Here is a 25123-nt window from a genome sequence, read left to right on the forward strand (position 1 = left end):
GCTAAAGTTTCAAAAAATTCAAATTATATATCTGTATATATATATATATTTATATTTATATAAAAAGACCAATAATAGCAGTGTGTTATGCATCAACAGCAGCAACAGCTTTTCCAGGTTCTGCAGTCATCTGAACAAAACTGTAGAGACATCCAGCACACTCCATTAAAAAAAAAAAAAAGTAAAAAAACAAAACCCGAGAAAACAGCACAGTTCTGTTACTCTTGTGTACCTGGCACCATTTTTTTTAAATTAGCTTCTCAATCATCATCTGGAAAGAAAACATTCTGAGCAACATCATTAAAAACAGCTCTGTCACTACTACTAGCACAGTCACTACTACGTATCATAAAGCAGGTACAAGCTATTTTACATCCACAGAGGTATGATACAGTACTGTCCTACATCTATAATACTAGAGGATACAATTTAAAAGGCATTATTTGAGACTTGATTCTACTTTTCCAGCAGAGGGCCCAAAGGATGGTGTGACACAGCTTTGTAAAGAAACATACTCTAGACAGGATTTCCTTTCACTAGTGGCACAGTTCTAAGGATTCATTCTCTCCATGAATGTCAGCTAAAACCGTTATTAAAAAAATGAAATATCCCTAGAACAAAACCGTATAACCACCGGATTCACATGAAGATGACCTAGTGGAGACAAGCTGGACCTCACCTTACCAACAAGCTATCAAATCTGTTATGTTTAAACAGTGAGACCTCCAAGGAAGGAGATGCCAAGTAGTGCTTCAAAGCTTTGGACCACAAACACAGCATCCTTTTCAACAGAAGCAGAAGCTCATCTGAATATGCTCAAAGATGCTGACATCAACATTTAATCATCTCCTCACTCATCCAGGAAGAAGGGGAGATCAGTTACTACTGTACTTTATTGTGTTCAACCAAATCACCATGTTACAAAAATAGCAAGCTGCCATAATAAAAAATAAGGCTCCTCTATCCAGCACCAGATAGCATCATTTTACTTTCAAGCCTAGAAATTGCACACTTGTATATAAACCAAGCGAAGATGAGGATTGAGAGTTCATCTTGGTGGATTTTTCCTTTGATGAATATGAAGTGTCCTTCCTTATCTTTTTTGATGACTTTTAATTGAAAATTGATTTTATTTGATATTAGAATGGCTACTCCAGCTTGCTTCTTCTGACCATTTGCTTGGAAAGTTGTTTTCCAGCCTTTCACTCTGAGGTAGTGTCTGTCTTTGTCTCTGAGGTGTGTTTCCTGTAGACAGCAGAATGCAGGGTCCTCATTGCGTATCCAGTTTGTTAATCTATGTCTTTTTATTGGGGAGTTGAGGCCATTGATGTTGAGAGATATTAAGGAATAGTGATTATTGCTTCCCGTTATATTCATATTTGGATGTGAGGTTATGTTTGTATGCTTTTCTTCTCTTTGTTTTGTTGCCAAGATGATTAGTTTCTTGCTTCTTCTAGGGTATAGCTTGCCTCCTTATGTTGGGCTTTACCCTTTATTATCCTTTGTAGTGCTGGATTTGTAGAAAGATATTGTGTAAATTTGGTTTTGTCATGGAATATCTTGGTTTCTCCATCTATGGTAATTGAGAGTTTTGCAGGATACAGTAACCTGGGCTGGCATTTGTGTTCTCTTAGGGTCTGTATGACATCTGTCCAGGATCTTCTGGCCTTCATAGTTTCTGGCGAAAAGTCTGGTGTGATTCTGATAGGTCTGCTTTTATATGTTACTTGACCTTTTTCCCTTACTGCTTTTAATATTCTTTCTTTATTTTGTGCGTCTGCTGTTTTGACTATTATGTGACGGGAGGTGTTTCTTTTCTGGTCCAATCTATTTGGAGTTCTGTAGGCTTCTTGTATGCCTATGGGTATCTCTTTTTTTAGGTTAGGGAAGTTTTCTTCTATGATTTTGTTGAAGATATTTACTGGTCCTTTGAGCTGGGAGTCTTCACTCTCTTCTATACCTATTATCCTTAGGTTTGATCTTCTCATTGAGTCCTGGATTTCCTGTATGTTTTGGACCAGTAGCTTTTTCTGCTTAACATTATCTTTGACAGTTGAGTCAATGATTTCTATGGAATCTTCTGCTCCCGAGATTCTCTCTTCCATCTCTTGTATTCTGTTGGTGAAGCTTGTATCTACAGCTCCTTGTCTTTTCTTCTGATTTTCTATGTCCAGGGTTGTTTCCATGTGTTCTTTCTTGATTGCTTCTATTTCCATTTTTAATTCCTTCAACTGTTTGATTGTGTTTTCCTGGAATTCTTTCAGGGATTTTTGCGATTCCTCTCTGTAGGCTTCTACTTGTTCTCTAAGGGAGCTCTTTATGTCTTTCTTGAAGTCCTCCAGCATCATGATCAAATATGATTTTGAAACTAGATCTTGCTTTTCTGGTGTGTTTGGATATTCCGTGTTTGTTTTGGTGGGAGAATTGGGCTCCAATGATGCCATGTAGTCTTGGTTTCTGTTGCTTGGGTTCCTGCGCTTGCCTCTCGCCATCAGATTATCTCTAGTGTTACTTTGTTCTGCTATTTCTGACCGTGGCTAGACTGTCCTATAAGCCTGTGTGTCAGGAGTGCTGTAGACCTGTTTTCCTGTTTTCTTTCAGCCATTTATGGGGACAGAGTGTTCTGCTTTCGGGCGTGTAGTTTTTCCTCTCTACAGGTCTTCAGCTGTTCCTGTGGGCCTGTGTCTTGAGTTCACCAGGCAGGTTTCCTGCAGGGGAAAAGTTGGTCCCACCTGTGGTTCCAAGGCTCAAGTTTGCTCGTGGGGTACTGCCTAAGTCCTCTCCGCTGTGGCAGCAACCAGGAAGATCTGCGCCGCTCTTTCCGGGAGCCTCCGCACACCAGGGCTCCAGATGATGCCTGGTGTTCTCCTCTGGCGTCTGGACGTGCACAGAGTGCAGCCTCCCCTGGTCTCCCAGGCATGTCTGCCTCTCTGAAGGTTCAGTTCTCCCTCCCACGGGATCTGGGTGCAGAAACTGTTTATCCGGTCTGTTTCCTTCAGGTTCCGGCAGTGTCTCAGGCGCAGGGGTCCTGCTGCTCCTGGGCCCTCCCCCACGGGAACCCAGAGGCCCCACACAGTTGCCTCTTGGGCCAGGGATGTGGGCAGGGGTGGGCAGCGCCGGTGGTCTCCTCCGCTCTGCAGCCTCAGGAGTGCCCACCTGATCAGGCGGTGAGGTCTCTCTCCCACGGGGTTTGGGAGCAGAGAGCTGCTGTGGGCCGGGATCCGCGGGTGTGGGACTTCTGGTAAACACAGGAAGTGCCCGGTCCCATAGGAATTTTGCCTCTGTGTGTCCTGAGTTCACCAGGCAGGTTTCTTGCAGGGGAAAAGTTGGTCCTACCTGCGGTTCCAAGGCTCAAGTTTGCTCGTGGGGTACTGCCCAAGTCCTCTCCGCTGTGGCAGCAACCAGGAAGATCTGCGCTGCTCTTTCCGGGAGCCTCCGTGCACCAGGGTTCCAGATGGCGTTTGGTGTTTTCCTCTGGCGTCTGGACGTGCACAGAGTGCAGCCTCCCCTGGTCTCCCAGGCGTGTCTGCCTCTCTGAAGGTTCAGCTCTCCCTCCCACGGGATTTGGGTGCAGAGAACTGTTTATCCGGTCTGTTTCCTTCAGGTTCGGGTGGTGTCTCAGGCGCAGGGGTCCTGCCGCTCCTGGGCCCTCCCCTACGGTAACCCAGAGGCCTTACACAGCTGCCTCTTAGGCCAGGGACGTGGGCAGGGGTCCCAATGTGTTTTTTTTTATGTGTTCAAAATGACTGTGATATGTAAATGTTGGGAACAAGCAAAAGAAATATGTCTTAAGTATTGCCTATTTGTTATTGGCTTCTTTGTAATCATAAGGTGAAACTAAGTTCAAATTCCCAGGCCCTTAGGCAGTTGGAGACTTCCAAATAGTGGACCAGCTTCCATTAAACATCTTTTGTTCCTGAAAACATAATGACCGTCCCTAATAATTTCTTATTCCATTCATCTCTTATTCTTTAAAACATAATGCCTGTTCCTAACCACAATAGAACAGTGGCTATGATTGATTAGATTATAATAACTATATTCTGTATCAGTTGACATAGTAAACTACATGAACAAAGCCCCTATCACTAAATCCTGTTTGGTGGGAAAATGTAGCTATAACGTGGCACAGACCTTTCTGGTTCTCACTTTAGCTCAGTGTGAGGACGTGAGTTGGGAGAGTCACAGTTCAGTCTTCAAGTTTGTTCTCTGGCCTTGATACAGCAGCAGCAGCTTCACTATAGTAAATTCTAGTCATTTTCATTGTATGAGTTGGAGTTGTGTTGGATCTCAGAGGACCATATTACACAAAGGCTTTACCACATTGCTACACTCACAGACTTTCTCTACAGTATGAATACTTTCATGATGATGAATACTGTAAAAATGTGCAAAGTCTTCACCATATTAAACACATTCAGAGTTTATATTCAGTATGGATTCTTCCGTGATGATGACTACAGATTTGGGCAAAAGCTTTATTGGTTGCATTCACAATATAGATCTCCAGTAGATATTCTTTCATGTATTCAAAGAAGACCATGAATATCCAATGGCTTTACCACATTGGTTGCATTCAAATAGTTTCTCTCCAGTATGTGTTGTTTATGTATTTGCAGACTAAGTTGGTTTGATTATATTCAAAGGGTTTCTCTCCTGTATGTGTTATGTGTTTGTTTATGATGCAGGAGACAACTTATACATGAAAAGGCTTTACCACATTGATTACATTCATAGTGTTTCTCTCCTGTATGTATTTGGTTATGCACTTGGAGACTATTATAATATGCAAAGACTTTACCACAATGCTTGCATTCATAGGGTTTCTCTCCATTGTGTACTCTCTTATGTTGTAGGAGATAACTGTTTCGTGAAAAGGTTTTACCACATTGGTCACATTCAAAGAGCTTCTCTCCAGTATGTGTTCTTTCATGTATATGAAGATGATCATAACTTATAAAGGCTTTACAGCATTCATTACATTCACATGGTCTCTCCCCAGTAGGTGTTATTTTATCATACAGGAGACTATTTTGACATGAAAAGGCTTTATCATGCTGACTACATTCACAGGGTTTCTCTCCAGTATGTGTTCTTTTATATCTTTGGAGACCAGTTCGACATGCAAAGCCTTTACCACATTGATTACATTCATAAGGTTTCTCTCCTGTATGAATTCTTTTACATATTTGAAGAGAACTGTGTCATGTGAAATCTTTACCACACTGGTTACACTCATAGGGATTCTCACCAGTTTGTATTCTTTTATGTCTTAGAATATAACAATTTCCTGAAAAGGTTCTACCACATTGGTTACATTCAAAGGTTTTCTGTCCAGTATGTGTCCTTTTTAGGTATTTAAAGATAATGGTGAGGTACCAAGGCTTCACCACATTGAATAAACTGAGAAGACTGCTCTTCAGTATGACTACTCTCATGTCTTCCATATCTTCTAGAACTTTGAATATGTTCTTCAGTATTAAGGTCTTCCCAAACGTAGCTTATAGCAGTGAGATTCCTATAGGTCTCCAGCATCACATCTTTGTAGAGACTCTTCTGAGAAGGATCTAGCAAAGCTCACTCTTCCTGACTGAAGTTCACATGCACATAGGTCACTATACTCTGATAATAGTGAGTCAATCCTCAGAGCAAAGCAGGAAATACATAGCAAACACTGTGGAGCACTTTTGTAAACCAGCACATCTTCCTCATTGGGTAATTTATTTACAATTTCCATGGTAGGAAGCAGACGGGCATGATGGTGTAACAGAAGCTGAGTGTGTTATAGCTGAATGCAGAGAAGAGAGAGAGAAGAAAGAGAGAGAGAGGGAGAGGGAGAAGTATGCTTTTCTGAGCACACTATTCTAAATAAATGACTACTTATTTCAAGGTAACCCATGGTCACATCCTTGTTTGTTTGTGCTCATCAGGTAGCTATTAGACCTATACTTGTTCCTTTAGAATAAACAGGTCTTTCATTATTCTTGAGAAGTGGGGTTTTTTTGTCAGTTCTTTTTTTATTTTGTTTTGTTTTTAGGTTTCCAATTTTTTAAACTTTTTTCCATTGTTATCAACCTGGGTATTTTCCTATTTACATTTCAAATGTTATTCCCTTTTCCTGGTTTCCTGCCCATCAGCCCCAAAACCCCTCACCCTCTCCTTCTATAAGGGTATTCCCTTCCTCATCCAACCCCCCATCACCGCCCTCTCAACAATCCCCTACACTGGGGGTACAACCGTGGCAGGACCAAGTGCTTCCCATGAAGAGGGTTTTTATATTGTATTAAGAAGGATACTAAATCATCCTTGGTGTCATATAATATTAGTAATCAGTACAGTGGTCAATGTGAATAAAGAAACATATATCTATTGTTCTAATTTTGAAATTTGTGTGGGATTCTCAAAAAAATACCCAAAACCAAAATAATATTTATATCTCTATTGAGATAGGAGGATAGCTAATCTTCTTTAGACTTACTTATTTTATTCCATATTTATTAGGATTTTTCTGCTGCAAAAAATGCATGTGAATAACATGCATGTTTGGTACCAAAGGTAGTCAAGAGAGGGCTTCAGATATCCTATTACTGTAGTTATGAATAGCTGTGTCATGTGAATAATGGTGATTGAACTCGACCATATTGCAAGAACAACAAAATATCAAACTTCTGAGAAATCCCTTCATTCCCCAGAAACATTCAATTTTACCTTCATATTAACTCACTTTCTTCCAATAAGTCCCTGTACTGTGACTACAACAAGCAATAATTGGAATATATCATGGTGAACCAGGAAATATTGTTACCATAAATCAGAGTTCTGGGATAGACCTAGTATCCTCTTCAGGAGGCAGCAGACTTGTTTTTCATCACATTAAATAGGATAACTCTTGGACTGTTCAGTGCCAAGACAATTGTCATTGAAGTGGGCAGACACTTGGAGATCTTGGATACCAAGTGGATCAAGAGCCTGGGGATCTTTTGTTTTCTACTGTTAAGCTAATTGTAGCTCTATGGCTGGTGATATTGACTGAATAGAAATGTTCTAGTGCTGCCCTCTCTTGTTACAGTAACCAAAATGAAGACAGTATAAGGTAATGTATATTTTGGAGTCTTGAAGGAAAACTACATTCACATTGATGAGTGACAAAGAGTAATGTGTTTAAGGGAAAACACAGAGCAAAACACAAAAACAGAACAAAAGAAAACCGAAAACAAACGAAACAAAAGAAGAAGAACAAAAACAAAAACAAAAACAAAAACAAAAAAAAAAAAAAAACCAACAAGCTGCCTTGAGTTGAGTGAGTGTTTCTTTCTTTCCAGTGGTTATAGACATAATGAAAAGTAGTGTTTATACATTCAGACACATTCACCCATATACCACAATTCATGTCATTATGAAATGAAGAAACATTAATGTGAAAATGATAATTATATCTAAGAAACTGCCTTAAGTATATGAATTTTTATAAGCACATTAAGTCCATATTCATAGATACTACCTACTCTCTGTTTTACTGTGAAGTTAAAAATGGCTAAAATAACATAGGACTGACTTATGATTTATGAAGTCTCTTAATATAAAGTCATAATATAATAGAATAGCCAATATAGTTTTAGAAGAATGGAGCACTATGATATGATCTTGTGATCATGTGACTGCCTTTGAGGTATAGATTGTTACAGCTGCTCAAAATGAAAGGAGAGTAGTGATACCCCAAACCATGATATAGGAAATGGTAAGTTTTTGCAACTTGAAATCAAGTTTCCACAGAAAATGCAAAACTGGTGGGGAGAGGCCTGTTATAAATGCAAAAAGTTACTCAGTTAAACCACTGAATGTACTATCAGTAAGGTAAGAACCATAAAATCCTACAGAGGACAGCAAGACACAGGTTGTTGAGAGGTTAATATTGATGGGTTTTATTGAAAATAACATATGAGTTGTAGTGGTTTGCAATGCATCTTCATTCTAAGATATTTAAGGATGAATAAATGGATTAGAGTATATTATCCGTGAATAATTTTCTTAAGCTAGATGCCATTCTTGATTTAATTGAGATTGAATTCTATGTATTGAAGATAAGATTAGGGAGAATAGAGTAATCCAGTATTCTTCTCTTTTGTTCTACAGGCTTCTGGGCACTGCATTGTTTCAAGAAAGAGAATAGAAACAAAATTTCTCTGTTGAATGTCTCTATCATTTCAACTCTAATTAAACATGCTAAGCCCCACCCCACCCCGAGATGCCTCTCCTATCATAGTTTCTACTTTTTTTTTTATTCTTAGTAAACAGATGGCCAAAAGGAAATTATGGTACAAAATAAATGATTTTTTTCATATTTAAATATGGACTTCCTTTTTTTAATTTATTAGTAATGTTTTTTACCTCTTTGATCTTGAATTAGATGTAAGAATTAGGTTTAATTGTTACAAATCTTTTTTTTTTATATTTTGAAATTATAACTGCATAGCTTTTACCAGTTTCTTTTTCTCTATTAAATCCATGTACACTCCTTGCCCTTTCTCATATTCATGGCCTTCCGAGATAGAAATCATTATTAAAATTACACAATTTATCAAAAGGCAGAGATTAAGATATCCTGTGGAAATCAGTCCCAAGGATCCTACTACAACACAATATCTACACTGTGTACCTCAGAGATAATTGCACAGTGGGTAGAAACATTTTAGGAGCCAGACAAACAGGAGATTTGTTCTAAAATTATGTCTCCTAGAAACATCAGAGAAGTTCCATCCATGAGATCTAATGGCAGCTGTCTAAAGAAGACTAGAACAAGGATGGCTACAGCATACAAATATTGAAATATGCTTATGCGTGAATTAGTGCTAATGGTAAACTGAAAATAACTAGTAATCCTGGCAAGTCTTGGATTCTCATATTATAAACAGAACATATAAGAATTTAAATAATATGTAGCAAATTTTAATAAGTAAAAACACATGGAGCAACACTTCTTTCCTGAAAGGTAATGGTCCCAGATTTATTGCAACACATTATTGAAACTACTCACACATTATTGCAACTACTTCTATGGGAGAAGTGCCAAAGCTCATATAAGCTCATAGAGAATAAAGGAACATTCACAGGACTGTACCACATTGTCTGCGTATATATTATGGCTTCCCCTTTTGTGTATTTATGGGATTCCTAAAGTGTGCAAACAAGTAGGTCTCTGACTCTTATGTCTTCTCTTGGGGATTTTTTTTTTCTTGTGTTGCATTGTCTTATCCAATTTAAACATGATCGTTTATCTCTTAATTTCAATAGTTTATTTTATTCCATTGTAATACAAATGAATTAATAATGAAGTTTTAATTTCCCATCAAGTCCTCATATCAAGCCCTCTGTTCTTCCACTCTGAATTTGCATATTATACCAAATATTTTGGTATATATTTACAGGTGATAGACATATAGTACAGCAATTAAGAGCACTTGTTGTTCTTGCACTGGAGCCAATTTGGATTCCCTTTACAACATGGTGTCTCACCATCATCTCTGCCTCTAGTTCAGGAGAATCTATATCACCTTCTACTCTCCTCCATAGGTACCAGGCATATGCACGGTACACAGATAGACACGTTGGTAAAATACCTATATACATACAATGAAAAATGAATCCGTTAAAAATATTTTAATTATAATTTTTGTGTTACAAAGTATTTGTGTATACATATTATTCTGTGCAGTCCTGAGGACCACTTGACTATCTACCTAGTCTGTGATGTTTTTATTTCTAACAATTACGCATATCAAAATGCTTCTTGTGACTTCTGACCTCCATTTCACTCACACACACACACACACACACACACACACACACACAAACACACACACACACAGACAGACAAAATAAATTATCTTCTCTAATCCCTTATTTAACTCCTTAATTAACTGTTTATCCATTAGATCTGTAAGGTAAGGTGATGAAAGTCATTAGTACTTACTGGCAGTTGCATTCAATAAGTGAGGACGACTTTAATTTTGGAGTAAGATACAGGGAGCAGGGCACATCAGTACCATAACACTGTGCTTAGGAAACAAGTCTTGAGACCTTATGCTAAAATAGCTCTTATTTGATGATAACTGAGTTACAGTTTCTGAATGAACACTAGAGGATTCCCTGTCAAAATTATCAACTCCTTCCCACATATCCAAAGTGAGTCAATAACTCTACTGAAGACTCCGATTTCCTTTTCTAAAAATAATTAGTGTTTAGGACACATACAACGATATTTGTTTCACTTTATGAATCCCAACTGAGGCTGTCACCAAGATGCTTCAGGTAGAATGAACCCTATAGTTCATGAAGCTTAGAGACTCAACAATGTCTGTGTTGTTGAGTAATTGAAAATAAAAAAAATAAATCAACAACCAGCTAAATAACAAAACAAATAAAGAAAGATGAACATTATTGTTGTAGAGCACAGCCTCCTAGGTTCCTGTGGCTAAAACATTCCACTGTCCTTCAAAACCTAGTTCCATCTGAAACATTCCGTTGGCAATTTGAGGAATCAAAAAAGCAACTGTGAAATACTGGGTCACATTTCTGCATCTCTGTGAAATTTATTTATTTATCTATTTATTTATTTACTGACTCACTTATTCATTCATTTATTGATTTACATCCCCTAAGCTGCCCCATCTTCAGGTGCACAACTCACATAATCCCTCCTCCATTGCTTGTTTCTCTCTAAGAGGGTACGGCTTCCTTGGATTTACTCCACCCCGATGTATTCAGTCTATGCATTATTAGTTGTGTCCTCTTCCACTGAAGCCATTGCATTGTTGTGCAATGGATACCAGAGTCAGGCTACAGTTTTGGGGAAAAGTCTCCACTTCAGATGTTCTGGGACCTGCAGGAAGATTGAGATGCATTTCTGTGTAATTTATATTATGACTTGAATTTCCAGGTTGATAGTTGTGAAAGTGAAATCTGATAGATCCACTGACTTAGAAAGAATACATATAATGCATACAAAAGCATCACAAACACAATAGGAGAGATAATCTCAGAAGTAGAAGATGCAATATAACAAATTGATAACATCAGTCCAAAGAAATACCAAATTGAAACATTTTCTAACACAAAAGATTCAGGAAATATGGGACTATAAAAAGATAAAGCCTAAAAATAATATGAAGGTAAAAGATAGCTTCCCATCTCAAGGTTCCATAAAATATTTTCAACAAAGTCAAAAAAATAAAATATTTCCCTAATTTAAGCCAGAGATGGCTATAAAAATACAATAAACTTACAGAATGACCTGTACAATACTCACAAAAAGTTCTTTGGTAAAATTCTAACCATGCAAGGTCTTTCCTGTATGGCAACACTTCATGTATCTGCAAAAGGAAATTGAAGAAGACATCCAAAGATTGAACAATGGCCTATGCTTATGGATCAGTAAGATTAATATAGTGAAAATGGACATCTTAATAAAAAATAATGTACAGATTCAATGTAATCTCCACCACAATTCCAACATAAATTTACAGACCTTTAATGAGCAATTCTCACCTTCATATGGAAAAACAAAGAAACAAACCAATAAAACACACAAAAAAAAATAAATAAAAGAATGTTTGGAAGTATCACAATCACTGACCTCAAACTGTACTACACAGTAACAACAGTAAAAACTGCATGGTTTTGGTATAGAAACAGATACATTGGTCAATAAAATCTTATTGAAGATGCTGAAATAAACACCCACACACCTACCTACTTGATTTTTTTTTCTGGAGCTGGGGACCGAACCCAGGACCTTGCACTTGCTAGGCAAGAGCTCTACCACTGAGCTAAATCCCCAACCCCCCTACTTGATTTATTGACCAAAAGCCAAAATTGTATAAGGGAAACAATTACCTTGAACAAGTAGTGCTGGTCTTACTAACTCTAGTAAGCAAAGTAGATCCATATTTATCACCAGCACAAAACTCAAGTTCAAGTACATCAAAGACCTCAACTATAAACACACACTAAATTCAGTAGAAGAACACATGCAAATAGTAATGGACACATTGGTCAAGGAGACAGTTTCCTGAATATAACATCACTGGTTCTGACTCTAAGAACAATTGGCAAATGGGACCTAACAAAAATGAAAAGCTTTTTTAAGGCAAAGGATACTGTCAGTAAGACTAAATAGCAGCCCACAAATTTGGAACGGATCTTCATTAACCCAGTATCTGATAGAGAGTTAATGTCCAGAATATATAAAGAACTCAAAGAATTCACCAACAAATTGAAAAGGAATTCTCAACAGAGGACTCTCCAAAGGAACAGTAAGCACTTCATTACATGTTCAAAATCATCATCTTCACTTATCAGATAAATGAAAATCAAAACAACCCTGAAAATCTTATAGACATCAGAATTGCTAATGTCAAAATCTCAAACAGCAGCACATACTGGCGATGATGTGGAGCAATGGGAACACTCTTCCGTTTCTGATAGGAGTGAAAACTTGAACAACCACCCTCAAAATCAATCTGGTAGTTTCTCAAAAAATTGGAAATAGTTATATGCCATACCCACTCCAGTACAGTCTGTGTGACATGAAGGTCTTATGCTTCATTTCTATCCAGAACAGAATACATATATTGCAGATATTAAGAACATGACTGTTCCAGAAAAGTCTTTTCCCCCTTTTGGAAAGTTTTGTTTAAACTGATTCAGAATAATAGTGACTCTTTTAGAAAGATCCTGGATAAGTTCCAACAAGTTGAACAAACTTATCAAGAGTTAAGTAGAAGGAAGAGAGAAATTAACATTGAGCAAGAAATGAAAGAAATTATAGAATGGTTACAAAAGTTTCCATATTATTCTGAGGGACCATAAATATAGAATTTAAACTTTATTAAAACAAAGGTAAATGTTGAATGCATATCTGGTGCCCACAAGTCTGGCAGTATAACTGCAGTTTTCTAAACTATTGTTTGCAGTTGAGAATTATTTCTTAGACTGTACGTTCTGCTTTCCTCCTTGCAAGGGACATTTGGTGGGGTGATGAATAAGAGCTGAATGACTGCCAATTATGATGTACCTGTTCTAACTGCTTAAATCTATGCCAAGAAGTAAAGCTTTTGGCAGCAACACACCTCGAGTTTGTGTCTGTCTGTCATGCCAAATCCGTTCTGTACCTGAAATCCAAGCTTTGGTCACTCTGCTAACACACTCCCCTGGGGGGTCTGCGACAGTTATACTCAAAAATTAGCTATATCAGTCAAAGATGCTCCACTCCTTTCAGAGAAGATTTATTTGTATAACCAGAAACTGGAAACAATACCACAGTTGATACCCTTTAATGAAAGAATGGATACCGAAAATGTGGTTCATTTACCAAATAGAACACTATTCAGCTATTAAAAACAAGTACATTGTGAATTTTGTAAGCAAATTGATGGAACTAAAAAATATTTTCTTCAAAAAATATACATGATTTATGCACACTTATGAGTGAATATTAGCTACAAAGTACAGGATAACTCATGATATACTCTACAGGCCCAAAAAGCTAAATAGTAAGGTAGGAACAAGCAAGGATTCTTAAATCTCACTTAGAAGGTGAAATAAAATAACCCTAGGAGCCAGATAAGGGGAACCTGAGTGGGAGTGCATGTGGTCAGAGTAATTTGGCAGTAGTCAAGCACTGAAGATAATTGGGTTGGAATACCTCCCATCAACATGGATGCAAACACTGGGACAGGTTTTGTGGCAACTGTCCAGGACTCTATTCCATGCTTGGGTTTTAGAGTTCCCTGTACTGGAGCTTCAGAAGACTCAGTCTGTCATCTGAACAACCACCATTCTCAGTAGGCATCACCCTTTTCTAGTTTATTCCTGTCATATTATTATTTGGTAAGAACTGAGCAGATTTTCAAAGATATTATACATCACTTACTAAAGACCATCAGCTCTTAAGTCTGAAAATTCAAGTATAATTTTGACCAAAATTTTCCTTTGTCTTACAGCATAGGGTAATCATCCTCCTATTAACTAGGAAGTTAAGCGGAGACCAACAGGGAGATTTGGCTGTCTCTCCCTCTTCCTCAAGCACAGCACCTTCATTGCCACCTTCATAAAAGACTTACTCAGCTGTGGATCATTAATAAAACATTAATGAATAAAAACTTGTAAATAGATGCACACATTGAAAGACACTAACTTTAGAATTGAGTTAAATTGAATTATAAATTATGCTTTTCTGAGCAACCAATTCTAACTTAGCGACTACTTTTTCTTTATCTTTTATTGTTTGTGTTTTGTACATACTTGCTAACCTTATTCTTCTTTCAGAAAAAAAGATATACTATTCTTCTTAAGAATGTTTTCATGTTTCTATAATATTAACACAACATCATCCGTTCTATTATACAAAGCAAACACATCATCACATTGGTCAAAGAGCTCATTGTGGATAAAGACTGGAACATCTCCCTCAGGTCAGTCTTGAAATTAGTGTATACTCCTCAATAGATCTTCAAAAAGCACAATAATAATTTTATTGGACCTACTGAAAATGAGAGACATTCATTTTTATTCTTTTCAGGTTTATTAATATATCTTGTATATAAGTCTTTTTTCTTCATCTATATATGTACACCACATATAAGTTTTGTATTCAAGAGGCTTCAAAAGAAGGCTTCAGATTTATTGTGACTGTGATTACACATATTTGTAAACCACTATGTGAGTGTTGCCAATTGAATCTACATCTTCTGCAAGAGCAACAAAGGCTTTTATCTGTTTACCCATCTTTCCATCCTCTGGGATATACTGTTTTAACCATCATGTTAATTTAGTTCCCTCTAATAATGTCTGATATTATGACACAAAAAGGTTTCCATTGGAAATGGATTCTCTTGAACCAGGCAAGCCTATGGCAAGAAACCAGAGTTCTGAGAGAGGCCACTTTTCTGAAGGTGTTAGAATTCTGGATAATCAAGAATAGTAGGCTAACACTTTAGTTTATTTCGAAAAATAAACTAAAGAAAGTAAGCATGAAAAGGGCTGAAGCCCTGAGGGTGAGAAGAAAGAATGGACACAGGAAATCCCAGGAGGTAGGAGGTTGGGGGGACCTTCCAAAATGTAACAGAGACCTGGGAGGTGAGAGAAACTCAGTACTCAAAGGAAGGAACTATAGATAAAATGCACTATATTCAGGAGAGGGAACTTGTAGAGCCCACCTGCAGCAGAAAAGACAGGGTATCAAGTGAGGGATAAGGTTGCTTTCCCACAGTCAAAACTGTGACCGATAATTGTTCCTTTCTGAAATAACTGCAGGGATGGAAATGGAGAAAAGGCTGAGTAAATGAGGGTCCAGCAACAGGCCCAAAGTGGGAACCAGCTCAAGGGTAGGTCCCAATGCTTGACACTATTACTGAGGCTATGGAGCGCTCACAAAAGGACCTATCACAGCTGTCCTCTAAAAGTCCCAACAAGCAGATGAAAGAGTCAGACGCAGATATTTACACCCAACCAATGAACAGAAGTTGCTGCCCCTGTGATTGAATTGGAGAAAAGTTGAAAGAAGCTGAGGAGGAGGACAACGTTGAATGTGGACCAGTAGTCTCAATTAACTTGGACCTTAGAGATCACTTAGACACTGGATCGCCAACAAGACAGCATACAACAGCTAATATTAGCCCCACAACATACATATATATATATATGTTATATATATATATATATAAAATCTCACATACATATATATGTCACATACATATATGTATCACATACATACATATATATAACTTACATATATATATATCACATACACACACACATATACACACACACACACACACACACACACACACACACACAGAGGATTGTCGGGTATAAGTTCAGTCATTCATCTAACCCTCAAGAAACTGGAGGCCCCAGGGAATTTAGAGATCTGGTTCAGTGGGTGAAGTGGGGACATCCTTATGGACACAGGGGGAGAGGAAAGGAGGTCTGGGATGTGGAAGAGTTGAAGAGTGGACCTGGATGGAATAAAACGTGAAGTGTTAAAAAAAAGAAGAAGAAAGAAAAACAAAAGGAAATTAAAAGTGTTAAATATGTTATTTCTCTACATACTTCCCAACATAGGATGAGATTACAGTGTAGAACTTTTTAATAGTAACAATGGTACAAAGGTAATTAATAAAAATACCTAATAAAACAAAACAAATTTTTATCCCCCCCACTGGGGGTCCTACTTGTCTACAGGAAGCAGCCTTTTCTGTACATTCCCAAAATATCAATTGTTAATTCTGTACCAGCAGAAAGCTATGTGCTAGCAGAATTTTGGTTTTACATTGCTATGGCCTATCATTAGCTTTCTCTTTGAAACAACTGTCAAAGTCTTAGATAACCAAAGAGATGTATCAGATGTGAAGCTACAGATTGGTAATAATAAAGATCTGATGATCAAAAGCTAGGGGAAGGAAGCAGGGGGTCAAAGCTTCCAGGGTGACAGACTGATCCAGAAAGAAGAAGGCAGAGGGAGAAAATTGAGATTAGACATGGAGGGGATAAGACAAGGACTGGACCTAAGCAGAGGTATAGGTCTAGCCACATGGAGGTCATAGGCTGGATAGTTAGGTTAAGTTTGAATGTTAGCTGTCACCATGTTCAACTGAAAGTCCTTAAAGCTTATTAGCAGCCTCTGTCCTATTTATAATTGTGGTGAATCCAAGAAAGTCCCACTGTAATACTCTGTTTCAGAAGGTGATTGAAACCACTGAAGACAAAGTGTGCCTCGTGGCATTTATCCTTGATTCATGACTCTTCTACTCTGGAACCACAATTGGAGCACCTCAAATATCCTATGGAACATATTCAATTTTTCTTTTCAACAGAAGCCTACAGAGGACCTTGATGCCTGGTAACTGCTCCTTATGATCTTCTCCCTGACTGCCTCTCTCCACTTCTCATCAAAATATCATCAGCTACATCTGTACATACACAACCTTGGTGTTCCTTAGGTGCCTCTAATTATTGACCCTGCCTTTGGTTCCCTCTTGACATATCCATTGTTTTCAGAAGTGTACAACCTATTTTAAAAGTAACCATTTAACTAGTGGATTTCATATGATCTTTGCCATATTCTACCAACACAAAATCTGTTCTAGCTCCTAATGGAACAGTTCACAATGGCAGAGTCTAATTGGGCATGTATTCATCCTGGAAGATGAATGGAACTAGAAAATATCATCCTGAGTGAAGTAATGCAGATTCCAAAAGTCAAGCATGGTAGGTATTCAATGATAAGTGGATATTATGCAAAAAATACAGAGTTCTGTGATACAACTCATAGACATGAAGTTTAACAAAATTCAAGTGAGTGTATTGATTCCATTTAAAAGGGTGAACAAAATAATCATGGGAGGGAGATGGAATGAGGAATCTGGATGGGAAGGGGAAGGGTAGTATGATCAGGTATGGGTAGAGATAGCAAAGAAGCCCAGTGGGCCATAAGAAGGATTGAAGTTATGCAGCTGCTGAGGTTGTTGATTGGGAAGAACATCTAGAAAGTTCCAGAGACCTGAAATGTGAGATGCTCCTAGGACTCAGCATGAATGACCTTATCCAAAATAACCAACAATAAAGAGATCAAACATGAAGAGACCACTTCCTGTTGACAGATGAAACCACCCACCCAACTTCAAAATTTTTGATCCAGAACAGTTACTGTCTAAAGGAAAGACAGGTTCAAATATGGAACCCTGCCTGAAGGAAAGGCCACACATTCACCAGCCCAGCTTGGTATCCATCTCATGTGCAAACACCAATTCCTGACACTAGTACTGATATTATGTTGTGCTTGCAGACAGGAGCCTAGCAAACCTGCCTTTGAGAGGATCTACCAGCAGCTGAGACAGATGCACATATTTAGAGAGGAACATTGGTCTGATATCAGGGACCCCTGTGGAAGAGTTTGGGGAAGGATGGAAGAAGGAGCTGAAGGCAATGGCAACCGCATAGGAAGAACAACAGTACCAACTAACCTGGATTTCTGGGAGCTCCCAGAAACTAATCCATCAACCAAAAAGCATGCATGGGCTGGTTCATTGCTCCTGCCACAAATGTAGAAGAGGATTGCCTTGTCTGGCATCAGTAGGAGAGGATGCACCTATATCTGAAGAAACTTGAAGGCCCAGGGAAGGGGAATAATGTAAATTGGGGTGTAGAGGGGGGGAAATACATAGGGTATTATCTTCTCAGAGACAAAGGGGTGGGATAAAGAACTCAGGGAGGGCAGACTGTGAAGGAGGACAGCATTTGAAATATAAACAAAATAATGTAATAAAGAATTAAGAAATCCCCAATAAAATATTTTTTTATAAATTGCCATGATCATGGTGTCCTTTTCCATGATGACAATTCCCCACCCACCTCCAGAAAAAACACAAAATCCAAACTTCCTATTTTCCATCTTTTCAGCTGACATTTCCTTATTGATCTCAGTCTAACCAAATTAATCAACTTTCAAATCTAATTAAAGTTTGAACCTGTAAGGCACTGGGAAAACTTGCATATCATTTTGGTATCTGGATTCTAGGACTATTCAGATAAAACACTGATTCTCTTCAGAGATGAAAAAGGGAATATTATTCCTCTTCTCTGAAATTCAGAGATCTCCACATTGCTTTTGTGGCTGTTCTTATTTATCATGTTTTCTACTCCATGCTTGTTTAAAAAGAATCCAGAGTCTAGTGGTACAAGATGACAAACTCATATTAAATAACTACAATGAACAATATCAGCTTGAAAATATTATGTCAGAGAAGAATTGCCCTTTATGTTATATTAGTATAGTGAATAGGATTTTTTTCCCTAAAATTTCACTTGGAATAGAATTTGCATTCTGTACTCAAAGTCAGTCTGGACTGGTTTCAGCAGCTGCCACTATTTTATTATCTTTCAGGGAGCATTTGTTAACAAGGGAGTCAGTACATGTTGCTATAATGTCAGGAATTTCCATGATAGGGAGTAATAACCATGGGCTACATACAGGTGTGGTTCCAGGTTGCTAAGTATTTCAGCATGGGTAATCAAGTTGGTGGTGGTATTGCATGTTTGACATAAGACACTCAGGACTCTAGGAACTAATCAACCTATTCCTAAACTTGCCTGCCTCACTCTGACTTAATCATCTCCTGAAGTATAACTTGTAAGTTTGACTTGTCTTCTTAATAAGTGAAGGAATAAACCAACATTTAACTGTAGAAAACCTCCAGTCTCCTTCATTGCATTGAGCACAAACCATAAAATAGAAATGGAAACAGTTGGTGTGTCACCAAGAGATTGTTTACCTAAGATATCTTTCGCGGCACCTTTTCTCAGAATGAAATAATCTATGTCTTCTACCATAAGACATACATGTATAAGAAGGGTACAATCCTTCCAGAGAACAACCATTTTCTGCGATGTAAAATCACTCTCCATCCTTGGGTGAAACCCACTTTGCTCTTCAAACTAATTCCTATAATATCTGTGAGATCTAGCAATTCAATTTGAATATCTCAAAGTTCAGTAGGTGAGAGTTCTGTTTTTGAATTGGATACTTTATTTAAATTTCAAATGTTTTCTCCTTTCCCTATTTCCATTATGGATTCCCCCATCTCCTCTCCCCTTCCACTGATTATATGAGGGTGCTCCCACACTGACCAACCCAAGCCCTCCCAACTCCCTCTCCTTTCATTTCTCTACACTGGGGCATCAAGCATTCACAGGACAAAGGGTTATCCTCCCATTGATCCCCAACAAGGCTCTCCACTGTTACATATACAGCCGGAGCTATGGGTTGCTTCATGTGTACTCTTTGGTTGGTAGTTCAGTCCCTGGGAGCTCTGGGGGTTCTGGTTGGTTGATATTGTTGTTGTTCTTATGATATTGCAAACCCCTGCAGCTACTCCAGTTATTTCCCAAACTCCTCCATTAGGGAACCCATTCTCAGTCCAGTAGTTGGCTGTGAGCATGTGCCTCCGTATTTGTCAGGCTCTGGCAGATTTTCTCAGAAGGTGAAAATTATTACAGAGCAAGGAGTAAGAAAGGCTACGCTCCTCCAGAAAGTCAGAGGAAGCAATCAAATATATGGATTTTGCACCCATAAAATTCCCTGTATATTTTCTACTCAAAGCCTTCTTCTTTCCCCCAGCATATCCTTTATTATCATGCCCTTTGTGATTGTGATTGCCATCCCCAGTTAATGGTAGACCATTGTGGTTGCATTAATTCCACTATATCATTTCAGTATGAATGCTAAATATCAAAATCCCTAACTACCATCATTGCTAAAATCTAATATACCATGTAACATGTAGAGAATTCAAAAACTAGGATGCTTTGGGGCATGGGCAACCATATATTTATCAAAACATTTTTTCATATGGTATCAACACAATTGGTAAACTCTCTTCCTCTAAATGGAAATAACACTCCTGCAGGACAGATTTATGATAGAAGAAATGCTGGGAGAAATATAAGCCTTAAAGACATCAGCTATGTTAGACTAAGCAATAGGGAAATTTCTGATATGTGTAACATAGACTTCAAGCTTCACATGAGAATGAAGACTCATAGAAATATCTGTGATTTTGCATCACAGGGTTGGAGTAGATAGTAGGGGTGTGGCTTCATTAAAATAATCAGAGATTTGATGGGAATTAAGCATTTCTTAAATTTTGTCCCTGCTTCAAAACTAAAACCAAAACCAAAACCAGAACCAAACCAAACCTACCAAACAAACAAACAAACAAAAAGGACTTCATACATAATGATACATCCTTTGATTAGTGCCATTTGCTATACTGAGGCATCCTTATGATACCACTTCAAGAAGAAAATAACTAATTATCAAAAAATTGTTAAATTGTTACGATCAGACAGAAAAATTAAATTTTTCCATCCTTGGAATGCTATCTGATGTCTTCTGCTGTGTCTGAAAAGAGTGACAGTGTATTCATACTAATAAAATAAAAAAATCTTAAAAAAATTAGAATGTGATTTGGAAAAAAAGTCAAGGATTGTCCAAAAAAAATTCTCCATTCTTAGCTTCGTGACTAAGACATGGTATAACCTTACTTTATGAATTCTGGAAATCAGTATGGAGGTTCCTCAGAAAATTGGACATTGAACTACCTGAGGACACAGTGATACCTCTCTTGGGCATATAACCAAAAGATGCCCCAACATATAACAAAGACACATGCTCTACTATGTTCATAGCAGCCTTATTTATAATAGTCAGAAGCTGGAAAGAACCCAGATGCCCTTCAACAGAGGAATGAATACAAAAAAATGTGGTACATCTACACAATGGAGTATTTCTCAGCTATTAAAAACAATGACTTTATGAAATTCATAGGCAAATGGATGGAACTGGAAAATATCATCCTGAGTGAAGTAACTCAATCACAGAAAAACACACATGGTATGTTCTCATTAATAAGTGGATATTAGCTCAAATGTTCGAATTACCCTATATGCACAGAACACATGAAACTCAAGAAGGATGATCAAAATGCGAATGTGTCACTCCTTCTTTAAAGGTGGAACAAGAATACCCTTGGGATGGAATAGGGAGGCAAAGTTTAGAACAGAGGCAGAAGGAACACCCATTCAGACCCTGTCCCACATGTGGCCCATACATATACAGCCACCCAACTAGATAAGGTGGATGAAGCAAAGAAGTACAGGCCGACAGGAACTGGATGTAGATCTCTCCTGAGAGACACATCCAGAATACAGCAAATACATAGGCGAATGCCAGCAGCAAACCACTTAACTGAGAATGGGACCCTTGTTGAAGGAATCAGAGAAAGGACTGGAAGAGCTTGAAGGGGCTGGAGACCCCTTATAAACTACAATGCCAAGCAACAAGAGCTTCCAGGGACTAAGCCATTACCCAAAGACTATACATGGACTGACCCTGGACTCTGACCTCATAGGTAGCAATGAAGAGCCTAGTAAGAGTACCAGTGGAAGGGGAAACCCTTGGTCCTGCCAAGGCTGGATTCCCAGTGAATGGGATTGTTGGGGAGAGGCCGGTAATGGAGGAGGATGGGGAGGGGAACACCATATAGAAGGGGAGGGGTAGGGGTTGGGGGATGTTGGCCCGGAAACTGGGAAGGGGAATAACAATCGAAATGTAAATAAGAAATACTCAAGTTAATAAAGATGGAAAAAAATAAAGGGGATATCTAGTATCCCTCAGTAATTGGTTTTATTATAGCACTTAGTTTTTATAGATCTAATAATTAAAATTATGATAGGAAAATTTGTGCAAATTAGAATCTAATCTCTTAACATCCAAAGACTTAGTCATGTTGCATAGATATTCATGTGAGTGTTGCTTGATTTTTTAGTTCTTCCCGAGAAGTTAAGTCTTACCTGAAATTGACAATGAGGGCTGTCTAACCAATTTTCCCCACATTACCCAGAAATTCCAGGTGGGATGTTGATGTGCTTAGGTGTATACAGTATCTCTGTGTGTGCTTTCTAGTCTTTTTCCATGTCCATATCTTCTTATATGTTTCAATGAACCTTGCATCATCCTTTTCTGATTTTATATCTCATAGTGTTGATTAATAAGCATGTTTACAGAAAAATAAATAAAGGAAAAAAATATCCCGACAAAGGTATTTCTAGAACATATGACATCAAGTGAGAACTGGTGAACTGACTTGCTCTTTCACTGTTGCCTCACAACTCAAAATTTCTCAAGTTTCTACCCTAGATATGTAGGTTTACTGATTATTTTATATTGCTGTGGAGAGATACCACAACCACAAAACCTCTGTTAAAGGAAAGCATTTATTTGGGACTTTCTTAGGGTTTAGTTCATTATTTTCATGTTGGGATCATGGCTCCACAAAGGCAGACATGAGAGAAGAGAGTTTGACATCTGGATCAGCAAACGATAAGAAAATAAATATACTGGCCCTGGATTAGGCTTTTAAAACCTCAGAGTTCAAACCCAGTGTCACACATCCTCCAATAAAGCCAAACAACCTCCAAAACCTATCAAATAAAGCCACTTCCTAAGCATTTAAATATGTGAATCTATGGGGGCCTATACTTATTCAAACATCCACAGATGGTAGAGCACTAAGGAGAAATAAGTACAAAGCACTAAATTCCCTTTGGTGTTGAGCAATACCTAAGTGTAAAAGAGTTTCCCTTTTAGTTTAGATAGGTACAGATTTTGTAGTAGTGTACGTATGTGCAGTCAGAACTGCTCTTAAGCCAGAATCATCTTTATGAAGCATTTACTATGATTAAATGTCAAACAACTGATTCTGAAAAAGTTTTCTTGACAAATCATAATATATTAACAATGTGCTAAATACCCATCAATATCTTGACTTCCTGATATGGAGATACTTTTTCCTAGAAATGCAGATGGGAAGTTGGTAATTGTGTCAATGGATTTCATTCCAAGCACCTTAATTGAAAATTGAAAACAAAATGTTACATAATTATTATATTTATTATTAAATGTAATTTAAATTTAATATAAATGTGATTTGAATTTAAATATAATTGTACATTTAAATATTTTAAATAATTTATTTCTCTATATAGAATGATAAAATTAAATTATGAATTTAATTATTCACAGTAAGGTATACATACACAAATGAATATCTGTATACATAGATTGATTGCTATAAAGAAAAATTAATGTCTATATATTAGTTTATTAGTTTTCTGTTGTCTTATTTGATTCATTATTAGTGGGGTGTTTCAATTGCTTGTCATGAGAATAGAAACATAATATGCTTGACTGTCAAGAGCTTTTTTTTTTTTGAGAGAGAAAATCATTTCAAGCACATATTAACAGGACAATTTAGTGAAACAGAAGGTCTACTAATAAAATTCAGAAGACAAATTACGAAGAATACTACTTTGTATAGGATAACAACAGCACTGTACTTTGAGAAGGTGACTATCTTGAAGAAAATCCACCTACTAAGATCCTAAAGTCAATGAAAGTAGCAGAAACTAGATGTGAAGGTTCATGGGAACCACCAGTAAAATATCATATCGGGGGAGAAGTGCCTGTCACACTTGCCTTCAACAAACAGAACAAAAATAAATTGAGAATAAATAGAGACAGACAAAGTAGATAATTTGAGATCAATACTTGAGTACAGTGGAATATTATGGAGACACTTATCCAAAGACGCAAATGACATTGTAAAGCAGTACACCCTGTTAGAATACTGCATCAAACACTTAGACACATTTTATCTCTAGGAGGAAGTAGCTGGACCCTAAGGAGTTAGGAGGTTTTTGTTCAAGTCTGTATCACTGTGTAGGTGGGGTACTACTCCACTGCTGACAGTAATAAGTGGCAGCATCTTCAGTCTCCACGGAGCTGATTGTGAGAGAATAAGATGTCCCAGACCCACTGCCACTGAAGCGATCTGGGACTCCAGAAGCCAGCTTGGATGTGTCATAAATCCAGAGTTTGGAGGAGGCTCCTGACTTCTGCTGGTACGAGTACATGTAACTTACACTTGAGCTGGCACGGCAGGTGATGGTGACCTTCTCCCCTGGAGATGCAGCCATGGTTATTGGAGACTGGGTGAGCACAATTTCTCCACTGGACACTATGAATAGTAAAAAGCAACATAGAGAGAAAAGGGTTAGTTGACATAGAAATACAAAAACAATTTCAATATTCAGAAGAAAGAAAAAGAAAAAAATGTTTAGACTCAAATCCCTTAAGAAAGAATTTTGGCTGAATTCTGAGCTCAAACTCTCTGTCCTGTTACCTGTGACACTGATTAGCAGGCAGCTGAAAATCTGCACCCGAAAATCCATTGTGTATTTGAGATTTGGTTTCTGGCTAACTATGGCTATTCTCATAAGAACATCTCTTTAAAATAACTATGAGAGGTTTGTGGTTTCTGAAATTGAAGTATGCAAATAGCAAGATATAGTCTGGACTGTTCTTGGCTTATAAACATGTGGTCTGTTAACTAAGGCAACCCAGGTTTAACCAGGGCAATATCTACTTACTTTTAGTCACAAAAATTCTAATGAACTATATTTTGGTTTTTTCTTTTCTCCATTTTAGGAGGAAAAGCCCTGTTCT

At 37.7% G+C, this 25123-nt stretch overlaps 1 gene segment (V, D, J or C); it reads right to left on the minus strand.

Annotated features, from left to right (window-relative positions):
- Window positions 1-8292: 8292 nt before the first annotated feature.
- Window positions 8293-24876, minus strand: LOC690487 (Ig kappa chain V-IV region S107B-like). The segment is given in 4 exon segments: window positions 8293-10879; window positions 11306-11369; window positions 24541-24635; window positions 24801-24876. Coding segments are annotated over 4 exon segments (312 nt in total).
- Window positions 24877-25123: the final 247 nt, after the last annotated feature.

Source organism: Rattus norvegicus, chromosome 4 (assembly GCF_021556685.1).
Source record: "Rattus norvegicus strain SHRSP/BbbUtx chromosome 4, alternate assembly SHRSP_T2T, whole genome shotgun sequence".
Taxonomy (NCBI): Eukaryota; Metazoa; Chordata; class Mammalia; order Rodentia; family Muridae; genus Rattus; species Rattus norvegicus.